The 12,953-nt window shown below is 30.8% G+C and overlaps 1 protein-coding gene across 1 annotated transcript; it reads left to right on the top strand.

Annotated features, from left to right (window-relative positions):
• The first annotated feature begins 8,795 nt into the window (after positions 1-8,795).
• Positions 8,796-10,277, top strand: LOC126706784 (NAC domain-containing protein 104-like). The gene is made up of 3 exons (XM_050406333.1): positions 8,796-9,193; positions 9,496-9,767; positions 9,951-10,277. The coding sequence occupies exons 1-3, from the start codon at positions 9,031-9,033 to the stop codon at positions 10,077-10,079; spliced, it is 564 nt and encodes a 187-aa protein (XP_050262290.1). The 5' UTR covers positions 8,796-9,030; the 3' UTR covers positions 10,080-10,277.
• The last annotated feature ends 2,676 nt before the right edge of the window (positions 10,278-12,953 follow it).

Here is a 12,953-nt window from a genome sequence, read left to right as displayed (position 1 = left end):
CCCCACTCCGCAAGTAGAGCCAAGGAAATTAGAGATGACAAACTTTATGCAATCAATTTCATCTACTGACTTGTAAGTTTTAACTTGCTCAACTAATAAAATTTCTAAAAGTTGAATAAGATATTTGAAATTCAATCCCCCTCTTATACAAAAAATTGATTGATATTTTAGCCTGATGATAAAAAGGACAATCATTATCCGTTTTCTTCTTTTATAATCTCGTGAAAAATTCAAGAGTTTTGTTATAAAACTAGAGACCTTAAAATTTAGTGAAATTTTCACTCTTTCACGATAGAGATCAATTTCTTTGGTCAAATCACATAAATCAGACATCAAAAAGAAAAAGAAAAAATAATCCATAAAAATGAAAAAATGAGACCCCCACTCCGCAAGTAGAGCCAAGGAAATTAGAGATGACAAACTTTATGCAATCAATTCCGTCCACTAACTTGTAAGTTTTAACTAGCTCAACTAATAAAATTTATAAAAGTTGAATAAGAGATCTGAAATTTAATCCCCCGCTTATACAAAAAATTGATTGATATTTTAGACTGATGATAAAAAGGACAATCATTATCCGTTTTCTTCTTTTATAATCTCATGAAAAATTCAAGAGTTTTGTTATAAAACTAGAGACCTTAAAATTTAGTGAAATTTTCACTCTTTCATGATAGAGATCAATTTCTTTGGTCAAATCACATAAATCAGACATCAAAAAGAAAAAGAAAAAATAATCCATAAAAATGAAAAAATGAGACCCCCACTCCGCAAGTAGAGCCAAGGAAATTAGAGATGACAAAATTTATGCAATCAATTCCGTCCACTGACTTGTAAGTTTTAACTAGCTCAACTAATAAAATTTCTAAAAGTTGAATAAGAGATCTGAAGTTCAGTCCTCCGCTTATACAAAAAATTTATTGATATTTTAGCCTGATGATAAAAAGGACAATCATTATTCATTTTCTTCTTTTATAATCTCGTGAAAAATTCAAGAGTTTTGTTATAAAACTAGAGACCTTAAAATTTAGTGAAATTTTCACTCTTTCACGATAGAGATCTATTTCTTTGGTCAAATCACATAAATCAGACATCAAAAAGAAAATGAAAAAATAATCCATAAAAATGAAAAAATGAGACCCCCACTCCGCAAGTAGAGCTAAGGAAATTAGAGATGACAAACTTTATGCAATCAATTTCGTCCACTGACTTGTAAGTTTTAACTAGCTCAACTAATAAAATTTCTAAAAGTTGAATAAGAAATCTGAAGTTCAATCTTCCGCTTATACAAAAAATTGATTGATATTTTAGCCTGATGATAAAAAGAACAATCATTATCCGTTTTCTTCTTTTATAATCTCATGAAAAATTCAAGAGTTTTGTTATAAAAGTAGAGACCTTAAAATTTAGTGAAATTTTCACTCTTTCATGTATGAGAAGGTATTTGATACATCAAGCATATATAACACAACTCTCACATAAAGATAGGTCTCATACTTGTAGGATCTACGCCTACATGAGAAGACGTTATATATACCCTATGGATAAAATAATATTTCCTTGTATAGGGTGTCATTCATCACATCACTTGGAGGCGCACACACCAGAGAGGAAAGAGGGTGTTTGTGACTTACTGATAAAACTTGTAGACCATGTGTGAGAGAAAGTTGGTGTCAATTCAATCAGAGTGAAAATGTCATTGTTGACTCTATCATATGCCAAGGGGACAGTTTGTGGTCTACGATTGTAGTTGAATTACACTTGAACTTTTCCAGTAGGCTATAATACTTGTTCAGACTGAATATGTCATTGTTGACTCTATTATATATATGCCGAAGGGACAGTTCGTGGTCTACGATTGTAGTCGAATTATAATTAAAATTTTTCAGAATGTATCGATAAGTTGAGTTACAAGATTTACATTTTATACCCATTTTTGCATATTTTCCATGTAAACGTTTTTTTTCCCCTTAGCACATATTTGTAGTTCCATTAAGCAAATAGACAAGAAAACTAATGGAATTAGACGAATGGACCAATAGGGTTGATTTTAAAATTTAAATAAATAAAAAGTCTTATTTAAAAGAACATCAAGAAGTAAAAAGCTCTAACATTTAGAGGTGAACAGTAATATTTTGGCTTTTTTTGTTCTTGATAATTGCCAAAGATGTTGACACAAGGGAAAACAAAATGTTGTTTTCTTTGGATGGAGATGAAGATGGTGGGAGAGACCTTCATCAAAACATATACCAAACTTGCCAACCCTATTCTATATACTACCTAGTACCTACCACTTAGTTTCATAAAATGATTATCCCTTGTCAACTGATATAACTTACACGTTGATTCCATTTGCAATATTTAAATCCCTCAAATAGGAGGGAGCGGCTTAATAACTTTACTATTATAAAATAGAAAAAACGTAAATCTCGCAAATAACATGATGATCAATATAGTTGAATATTTTCGGATAAATATAGGTAAGGGCAAGCAATATATATAAATATATATATATATATAGTTACCAATAAGGATGAAGAGATGTGTCATTTTGCGGCCATTGGTGGTAGGACATATCCGAAATCCGAATAGATTTGGAGCTACCACGAATATATAGGCGAAGATCTTCTTTCTCTGTGTGCTGCAAATAACCAGTAATTTTCTTAGAAATGGGCCTCTAGGAGTAAGATGATGCTATGGGGTCTTTGTCCTTATTTCGACTTTACTGTCCTTACTCATTATTACCCCCACTATATTATGTCTAATTTGTACACACCATCTAAAATAATTTTTTTTTTAAATAATTAAAACCAAAATAATAGATAAACTTAAAAAAAAAAAAAAAAAAAATCTACTTATGCTTAGTGGAGAAATAAACGTTATTAGTAGTACTAAATTTTACACATTTTAATGTTTCTTTATTATTTGATTCCTTAAAAAGAAAAACAATTAGGTGAATCAGACACAATTATATTTAAATTAAAATACTATGTTGTTCATCCCACTATTAGCAAAATTGAATTTGGTACATTAATTATTGATCGTGTCAATTTTATTTTTTAATTCTCAAAATCAAATCAAATTCATCATAGTTTCTCGGTTTTCCATTAATGTTCTTAGTGGGATTATTTGAGCTAGGAATAGAAAACATGTCACATGCACGCGGTTGGGCTACAATCTAGTCTTGTATGAATTAAAAAAATTAATTAAGAATTTTAACCAATCTTAGAAGAAAAAAATATTTTCACCAAAATTACCAAGTCTAGATATCTATTACACATAAGAAGATAAAGATTTATGTGAAAACATTTTGCATGATTGAGTCCTTGAAAATATACTAGAATTCCTAGAAGAACAAGGCTAGAATCCCATTAGGTCTAGGTGCTTTCCAATCGAAAAGTCTTGAAGTCTCTTAATTTTGAGAATTTGACTTGTCGCGTGATTGCCCTTGGGTGCAATAAGAGTTGGATTAAGTAGAATCAATTGTCATCTAACTGACACTCTACCTTTGATAGATATACTTCATTTTGATTGTGTCCAACATGACTGAGCTCAAAAATATATTATTGTCACATGAGAGTAGAAGAATAGCCCTAACTTGTTAACCACGTATTTGTTTTGATTGATAAGTTAAATAAAATATTTATCACATGATCTCACACAGGCATTTTGAGACCAAATCTAGGTTCAAAATTGAATTATATCAATTCCCCCACCCCCCCCCCCCCCCCCAACAAAAAAAGTATATGTAGTTAAGAGAACTAATTTGTGAAACGTGTCTTGGAAAAGTCACCACTTCTCCTTGTTCCAAGGACTCAACTTGTTGAATGCTGTTGGATGCAATAAGAGTTTGGATGAAGTAGATTCAGTCGTCTTCTAAATGAAATTCCACCTCTAGTGGATATGCTTCATTTTGATTTTGTCTAAAAGAGTGGGCTCAAAAAATACATTATTTTCACTAGGGAGTAGGAGAATGACCCTAACTTGTAAATCACGTATTAGTTTCGATTAATAGCTTAAAAAATTATTAGCGATGTTGTAGAGGTATTTTCGGACAGAATCTAGTTTCGAAATTGAATTATACAATTCTTCCCACTACAAACAGAGTATATAAAATTATGATAACTAATTTGTGAAACATGTAATTGAAAAAGTCACCACGTCTCCTTATTCAGAGGATTTGACTTGTCGATTACCGTTTGGTGCAATAAGAGCTTGGATGAAGTAGAATCGATGGTTGTCTAAATGAAATTCCACCTCTGATGGATTTGCAACAATGTACTTTTGAGCCCACTCTTGTTACCACTCTTGTTATAACAAGAGTGGGCTCAAAAATACATTATCCTCACTAAGGAGGAGGAGAATGGCCCTAACTTGTTAACCATGTATCAGTTTGGATTGATAACTCAGTTGAGAAAAAAATATAATAGCAACAATATTACAATTGTTTGCTACCCCCTCCCATTTTCTTAAAATTTTATGTAGTAGCACCACCATACACAAATTCTGACTAGGGAGAGAGTGAAGTGAGAGACTAAAAAGAGTTGAAATGAGGAAATAGGTTTGGGTTTCCATTTTATATTACAAAAAGGGGTAAATGAATAATCAATGAAAATAAATTATATTTATTTTAAATATATATTAAATATAGGTGGGTTGGATTGTTTTAGGCAAATTTGTGAATCTCCTTACCAGAATCCGACCTAGCCCGTAGAAAAAAAAAATTGGCAACCATACCAAGCAGGTTGGGTTGGGTTGACTCGATTTTGGTGCATCGGTGGGTTGTCTGCACACCCCTACTTGAACATATCAACTTCAATCTAATCATACAAATCCTTCCAACAAAGAAAATCCTCCATCCTAGGTTTCCAGATAAGATAATTTGGACCCTTCAATTAAATCATAGTCCCATACTTCTCATCTATCATTGATTCACCCAAAAAAAAAAAAAAAAAACAACACCCACTAAATCAACCAAGCCCTAGTACCAATTGCTAGGCCACAACTTAGCTTTATTTTAATTAAGAAAATTAGCTAATCTCCTAAAAATATTATCACTAAAATTACAAAACCAATATATCAATCACACTGACACACAAGAAGATAGAGATTTACATGGAAAACACTTTCTCCTTAAAGGGGAAATGCATGAAACAAACTCCCAATAAATCCATTATTATAAATCAATTGTAATATTTTTGCAAGTTTATACCCAATTTAAGATTCACACCAAATACAATTATATCTTCTCTCTAAGAATTAAAATTAACTCACCTAAGATCTTCACTCACTTTAGATACAACAATTCTTTGTAGTTGCAGTACCCAAAACCTTTCCCTTAATAAAATTCCCAGTTTATATTCCTTATATATGTCTCACGGGTAAAGATATAATTATTTGCTCTCACACACACAATGCACGTACTTTATCTTTTCTCTCTTTTCTTTTTCTTTTTTATTTCCTAGCTACGGCATACTCTAGTCTGATCTTATTATTATTATTATTATTTTGTTTTCATAGTAGTTTTTTTTTATAATAAAAAAGAAATGAATCAGAGGGTGTATTCACTACCTCTAGCCCACTTAAACCCTACTCATGAATTAGAATGATGCATACACACGGCTTTATTTAAAAAACAAAAAGAAGTGTCTCGTATTCTTCTATTTCTATTGAAAATAGAAGTCCTATTATGCCTGGCTCACTCTTGGAGATTTAAACTCTAGTCTTTGCCTCTTCCACGCCCCACAAACACTTACATTTGTAGAATGACCATCTTGTTAATAGTGTACAATAATATTTATTTATTTTTGAATGCACGCAAAATAGGTTAACTTTTGTTGGAGTTTTTATTCCTATGCTTATAGGAGTTGTTGGATTTGTCCTTATTCCGACAGCAACAAATGACATTTTAACTACTTCCGCCGCTGGTTATGGTTGATTTGATCTAATAGTAAAATCATTATCATCAGAAGTTCAGAAAAATACAAATCATCGTTATCATAAAAAAATCACACATGGTGATTCAAATCTAGCTATCTAACAGAAAATATAATACCAACCCCCCCCCCCCCCCCCCCGGGGAAATTAAAGTACAAAAGAAAAATGAAAAGGAAATTAAGTACAACATTTGAAGAACGTAGAAGTACTTAAGTAGCAAATAGCAAATGAATATTGTACTAATAAATTTGCAATATATATATATATATATATATAGAAATACTATGTCCAGTTATCCACAATATTTTCACAACAAATCCTAAGTGGTAAGTTGTTACTTGTTGTTATTGTTAGGGCAAAAAAGTAATTTCAGCGGTAAATTCAAATCCAAACTAATAATAACTAATTATCTATAATTTGTTGTGAAAATATTGTGGACATAACTCTTCTCTAGTACTAATAATGACAATGTGTGGAGGCAATTAAGTAATTTCAGTGGTAAGTTCAAATCCGAACTAATAACAACTAATTATCTATGATTTGTTGTGAAAATGTTGTAGACATAACTCTTCTCTAGTACTAATAATGACAATGTGTGGAGGCAATTAAAATTTAAGATGTGGTTTTAAAGGTAGACTAGTTTTTAGCCAATGGCTACAACCAGTTGAAAAAATACACCATTGAATTACATTTTTTCTTATATCTTTCATGCGTACAAAAATTTCATAAGATCAAAAATCAAAATTTATATCATCAATTAAATATTTAAATCTCAAGTTATTATATTCTAAAATTATGCTTAAAAAATAAGTTTATAAATCAAATAGTAAATAAAATCAAGTTGGCACGAAATTTAACATGTGTGTTACAGTGTTAAGATATAAAGAACTAGCAACCCAACAGTTAGATTTTTAAAATATATAGTTTTATTATTATTTTTTAAATAGGAGTTGTAGCCATTTGTGGATTAGTTCTCTTAAAAAAAAGATTAGATCCCTACATACATAGTTGTAACTTAAAGAGTAAAAGTTAGTACAATTTCTTAGATATAATATATAAGTTTCTTAATTAAATTCAAATATGCAATTGTATTGAATTTTTTATTTTCCTTAAAAGAAATAACATTGTTTTTGCTTCATTTAATCAATTTAACTATTTATTTGATTAAATTATGTATCTGATTTAATTGTAGAACCAAATAAGGCTAATATACTTTAACTAAATTTTATTCAAACTTAAAAGGGCCTTCTTCTGAGTTGTCAGGATGATTGATGTCGGTCCGATCAAGTATGCTTTGAAAGACCTGTCTGAAACTTGTTATGTATTCAAGTTTTGTTCAATTTTCGAAGCTTAAAGAGTAAAATATGTTGCACTTCGAGGTTCTCTAGTAGAATGAACGTATATCCTATAATATTTTCTCACTGTAATTTATTTTTTCGTTAACTAATTCAATTTTTTTTTTTTTTTAATGTATATAACAAGATAAAACCCTTACCTTCTCTATGTGCACTTGTTCTTCTATGTCCTGTCTAGCGATTCATTGGACGGAACACTAAAATTGAATACGTATCGCATTTAAGTTTTTTTTTATTATTATTATTATTATATATTAAGTAGTTGGAGTGGGAAGATTTAAATCTTGAATCTCTTCATTGAAAATACTAAAAAATATGAGTCGAGTTACAAGACTTTGACTCTTGACATATCTCGTTATTAGTTTAGGTTTCATTCAATGAACTGAAGCTTTGAACGTCGTTCAAATCTACTACACAGATCATATGCACTTGATCATTTAACCGCACAGGTCCTTTTCAGTATAGAGAACATTAATAGGCCCCGAAAGATAGCTTCATTTTAAAGATTATAGGTAGCGGTTGCTGTAATAATGATAATAATAATAAAAAAGGAAACATAAAAATTTTGGTGGCTTCATATATCTGATAGTGCGATGGAGTCAGCATTAGCAGCTGGTGTGGCATGAGAAAGGAACAGAGAGAAAATGGAGAAGCATATCAAGATATATAGAGAAAGCAAAGTATCTCTTTGTTTCTCAACTCATTATTATTATGTTATTATGGAAATTAGTGTTTCTCATATATATGTTAGGAGAGAGATACATATATAAACATGTATGTATGAACCCAAAAGAAAAGGGAAAAAAAATATATGTATATATATATATATATATAATACCAATATAGCTCTAGAACAACAATAAAATGAGCTTAGAAAAGTTCTAAGCAAAGTAGCCTAAGATCTAATAATTGATTAATTATTTAAAAAATGGGGGGCCTATGTTGTTAGGTCCACTGTAGTGAAGTGAGCAGGCAAATCAGTTGAACTTTCAATGCTAAGAAATGGTTGATTACATGATTGCTGTTTTTATGTGGGATGTTTGTTTGGATCTAAAATGTCTTACTCTTTTTTCTTCTTTTTTTTTAAAAGACTAGATAGATGTCACATTCAACATTGATTACAACTTCAGGAAAGATGAATATAAAAGTAAAAAAAGTAGAAAAGGTCCAACTTATTTAAAAACAAAATAAAATAATTAAAAGCATTATTGGCATATAGGCACACTCCAAGAGGTGGGGGCCATGGAATTCAATACAAATGGTCCACGACCAAACCCATATATACATGTGTGCACACGTGGATGGCAGGAGTCGTTTGGATGATATAAGCATGAAGTGTGATGATGATCCACGTAATTATCTAATATATAATATAAATCAATTAGGAAAAAAAAAAAACACTATAATTAGCTTTTAGCTTAGCTCCCTCTTATCCCAACGAATCCCGTTGCTTGTAAAGTATTTAAACACGTTCTCCGTTATTCCGTTACTCCGCCGCCTTGCACGCAATTCATGAAAATTGAGCTCTTTAACCCCATTTGTCATTTCTGATCACACCCAACTTCTATCTCACGTCATATCTCTCTCTCTCATGCTATATAAAGTGCTATATAAGTATCATCGATAGCCAAATCCAACCTTAACACTACCACCACTACTCCATTCTATTCTTATTAGTACAATTTACAAGTACAACTTCTTCTTTTTCTTCTTCTTCTTCTTCTTCTACTAGTTATAGACAATGGGAGATAACAATGTTAACCTACCCCCAGGTTTCAGATTTTGCCCTACGGATGAAGAGCTTGTAGTTCATTTCCTTCATCGTAAGGCCAGTCTCTTACCATGCCACCCCGACGTCATTCCCGATCTCGATCTTTATCCATATGATCCATGGGACCTTGATGGTACTATATTTTATAAGCTGTATATATATATATATATATATATGTATTTTTTTTTTTTTTTTTTGCTCTTCATATTCTACTTCTATTCTTTGTTCTCTCTAGGTTCTTGCATTTAATTACTTAAACAGAAACATATTGGTTAGTACCAAATGTTGAGTATAATTTTTCCAGTGCGTGATTTAGATTTTCCAATTAAATTCAATAATACGATACTGTACTTAGTAAAAAAATCAATATTGTTTGTGAGTGTACTAAGTTTTGCGCTTATGTTTAATATGTCCATAAATTTTTGGAGTTTGTAGGAAAAGCTTTGGCTGAGGGAAACAAGTGGTACTTCTATAGCCGGAGGACACAAAATAGAGTGACATGTAATGGTTATTGGAAGGCAATGGGAAATGAGGAAACTGTAATGAATAGCTCTAGCAAGAGTGTTGGAATGAAGAAAATTTTGGTGTTTTACACCGGTGAAGCACCCTCTGGCATCAAAACCAATTGGATAATGCAAGAATATCGTCTCTCCGATTCAGCTGGTTCTACTAGTAGATCATCCAAGAGAAGAGGCCATCCAAAAATAGTTATGTAGCATTTTTTTTTTAATGGAAGTATAATAATGCTAATTCTGCCAATTACATATAGTTCAAGTGACACTTTTTAACACTTCTTTATGTTTTTAATGAAAACTTTCAAAATTCAAATCTCATTCGCTCAAATTATTAAAAACAAATACTAATTCTATTATTTTTCAAAATTTTTGCAGGATTATAGTACTTGGGTAATATGCCGAGTGTACGAACGAGATGATGATGACGACGGGACAGAGCTGTCATGCTTGGACGAAGTTTTCTTATCATTGGATGATCTTGATGAGATTAGCCTGCCAATTTAAGATCCAATCAAATTGTGATCCATTACAAAGCTTTGTCCAATCCAAATATGTATATAGAACTCCATTATTGCTAACCTGTAAGATGGTGTAGAAATTACCACTATCACTTCTAGTGGCACTATGTCCACATGTCACTCAAAAAGACCAAAAACAAAAGGTGGCATTATGTTCTGATGAATCACAGCCATTACCACTGTATTTTAGTCTTCTATTTGTTTGACTACAAGATATATATATATATATATATATATAATGGATTAAATTCCAATCCTAAGCCTTTCTTTTTCTAGTAATTGGTTTGATAAAGGATTATTCAAATAACTTTCGACTTAAAACGATTATTATTGACTCAAGCTTAACTAAACTACTTAACTCAATTTTTAATTGTGAAAAACCAAAATAATTGATCTCACTGAAGATTGCCTTCAAAATTTAGTACAAAATTAATTAACTAAATTTAAATTTAAAGTTCAACCCATTACTCTTTTTTTTTTTTTTTTTTAATGAAACAAACACACACACAAGGAAGAGAGAAATAAGTTTTAACACAAAGACACACTACAAATTCCACTCAAAAGCCATAACAACTTTTAAGAGAGTATGGAACAACCAATTACTCATGGTTAGAATACTATATGAAGACTGTAGGTTCCTAGAATCATGATTTTGTATAATACTATCCACCACCACGGTATTGTAATTTGTAATATACCATGATGATTTTAAGTTATAGTCATATTAGGCATATTGTGTACCCTTTAATGGGTACAATACACATATAAAGTTAATTTGTAAGGATGTAACTGTTTAGAATTTTGTGGTGTGATTATCTATCTATATTTATATCTAAAAGTTGGAGCATAATATTTATTATTACTATACTCTAGTTAAGCCACATCATCGGTCACACTTTTCTTTTCATTTTTTTCCTTTTTTTTTTTTATCCCATACCCTTCCTTTTGTAATTAACATTTTGCTCTTCTTTGAGTTCTTTCAACTTCCCATTTCACCACCGCGCACCCTTTGTGTGGTGGTCACTCCATAAGTATAAATGTTTGTTGGGTGTGGGGGGTAAGAGTTGGGGTTCAAGTTTCCAGGAGGGAGCTTCACACACATATACACTTAGATTATGCTAGAGTAGAAATTCTATCTTGTATAAAAATAACAAAAATAAAATAAAACTTCCCATTTCAATTTAAAAAAAATAAAATAAAATAAAACTTTATATTTGCTTGAAACTTTCCAACTCTGTCTCTTCTCTCTCAATTAATGTTTCTCATTTACTCCACCAAAACATTTTCTTATTTTTACCTTTCCATTAAAACAAATTTAGCATTAATTGAGCAAATCTTTTAATTTCTGTCTTGATTGTTGGTTATTCTTCCTATTCTTGATCAAGAGGTTTTTCAAAACATTCAATTGTTGCCTATTAGAAATAAAACACCCACTAATTATTTTCCCTATATATATCTACAATTTTCTCTTCCTCCATAGATTAAGAGCCTACTAGCCTAACCTATGCCAATGCAGAATCCAATCATTCCCATAAAGAAGCCCCCACGAAATTATCAAGTTTTAAGCCATGGATATTTGTCGTGAGGTTCTCAGCAAAACATTGTCATCGTTATAGAAGCGCTTGCACAATTTGTAAATGACGAGGCCATAGACAATCTCTACCCACTTGGTGTCATGAATCCTTTTGGTCCCTCAAGACATTGTCTTTGCTTGAATGTATGTTCTCCCCCTTGAGATTTATGGAGATAACACTCCACCCCAAACTTAAAGGGAAAAAACATTTTCCCCCTTTGACATCTGTTTGACCAAATTTTATTAAACTAATATTAAAAATATTGTGTACTAACTTGCTCTTTGCTTAAGGGAATGATTCCAAAATTTTTAATAATTAAAATCCATTGCTTTTAAATTTTTAATTAAAGTATATTTTAAAATATTAAATATGACCTTTGATCCTTTTTTTTTCTTTTTCTTTTTTTTTTTAACGGGTTATGGAGATATTTGTTGTTGCAAGTGTTTTGGTGCTTGATAAATTTTTATTCTAAATTCATCAGTTGCATTTTTACTAACTATGGTTAAACTTTTGTAAAGAGATTCTCATAAAAATTTTAAATATTTCGTTACTAATATAAATAGAAGGGGGTGAGTGTTAATTTTTTCAAATCTCAAAAGAGGGAGTGTTTTATCCCTTCATGCTTGGGGTGGAATGTCATTCTCCCAAACCTCAAGGGAGAGGAATGTAATTTCCCCAATGCAAAAATACTTTTTTAAAATAACACACGCACTATTTCACGATTTAACCTATAAAATTTATATTATACTCTATTATAATTATGTAACATTTTCACACACATCGTATAAGTCTACGTAGAGTACTAAAGTCAAATCACATCAATTCGTTGAGTTATTTCTTTATCATCCCATTGTCTGTTCTTTCTTCCTAAAATTTTTATATTGGGTAAAATACAATTAATATTCTTGATATTTGGGCAAATGTCAATCAAGTTCAAAACATTTCAAAATTGGCCAATTTGGTCACTAAAATCAACTTGATCCCTAAACCATTACTCATTTTCTCCTTTTTCATGATAATTAGAGACTGAATTAGTTAGTTTTAAAATATCTTGGACTTTACTGACATTAGACCAAACCTCGAGAATATAACTATATTTTATCTATCCTTTTTATATTCTAACAAGATATTAGAACCACATCTTTGTAGCCAAGTAATCTTCACCACTATTTTCTAAATTCTAACCACCATTGTTAGCCACGCTATAGGGTTTACACAATTAGATCAAAGGTTTCATGAATCAAAAATCATGGAATTTCAAACATTCCTAGGCCTAACTACATGAT

Source organism: Quercus robur, chromosome 11 (genome assembly GCF_932294415.1).
Source record: "Quercus robur chromosome 11, dhQueRobu3.1, whole genome shotgun sequence".
Lineage (NCBI taxonomy): Eukaryota > Viridiplantae > Streptophyta > Magnoliopsida > Fagales > Fagaceae > Quercus > Quercus robur.
The sequence above is the reverse complement of the archived record's forward strand: the minus strand, read 5'-3'. Positions and strand labels throughout refer to the sequence as shown.

What these genes read in the sequence shown, in the direction of transcription:
- LOC126706784 (XM_050406333.1), top strand. Translation starts at nt 9,031, where the DNA reads ATGGGAGATAACAATGTTAACCTACCCCCAGGTTTCAGATTTTGCCCT. An exon ending in TGATCCATGGGACCTTGATG is followed by an intron (nt 9,194 to 9,495) that starts GTACTATATTTT and finishes TGGAGTTTGTAG; the next exon opens with GAAAAGCTTTGGCTGAGGGA. An exon ending in GAAGAGGCCATCCAAAAATA is followed by an intron (nt 9,768 to 9,950) that starts GTTATGTAGCAT and finishes AAATTTTTGCAG; the next exon opens with GATTATAGTACTTGGGTAAT.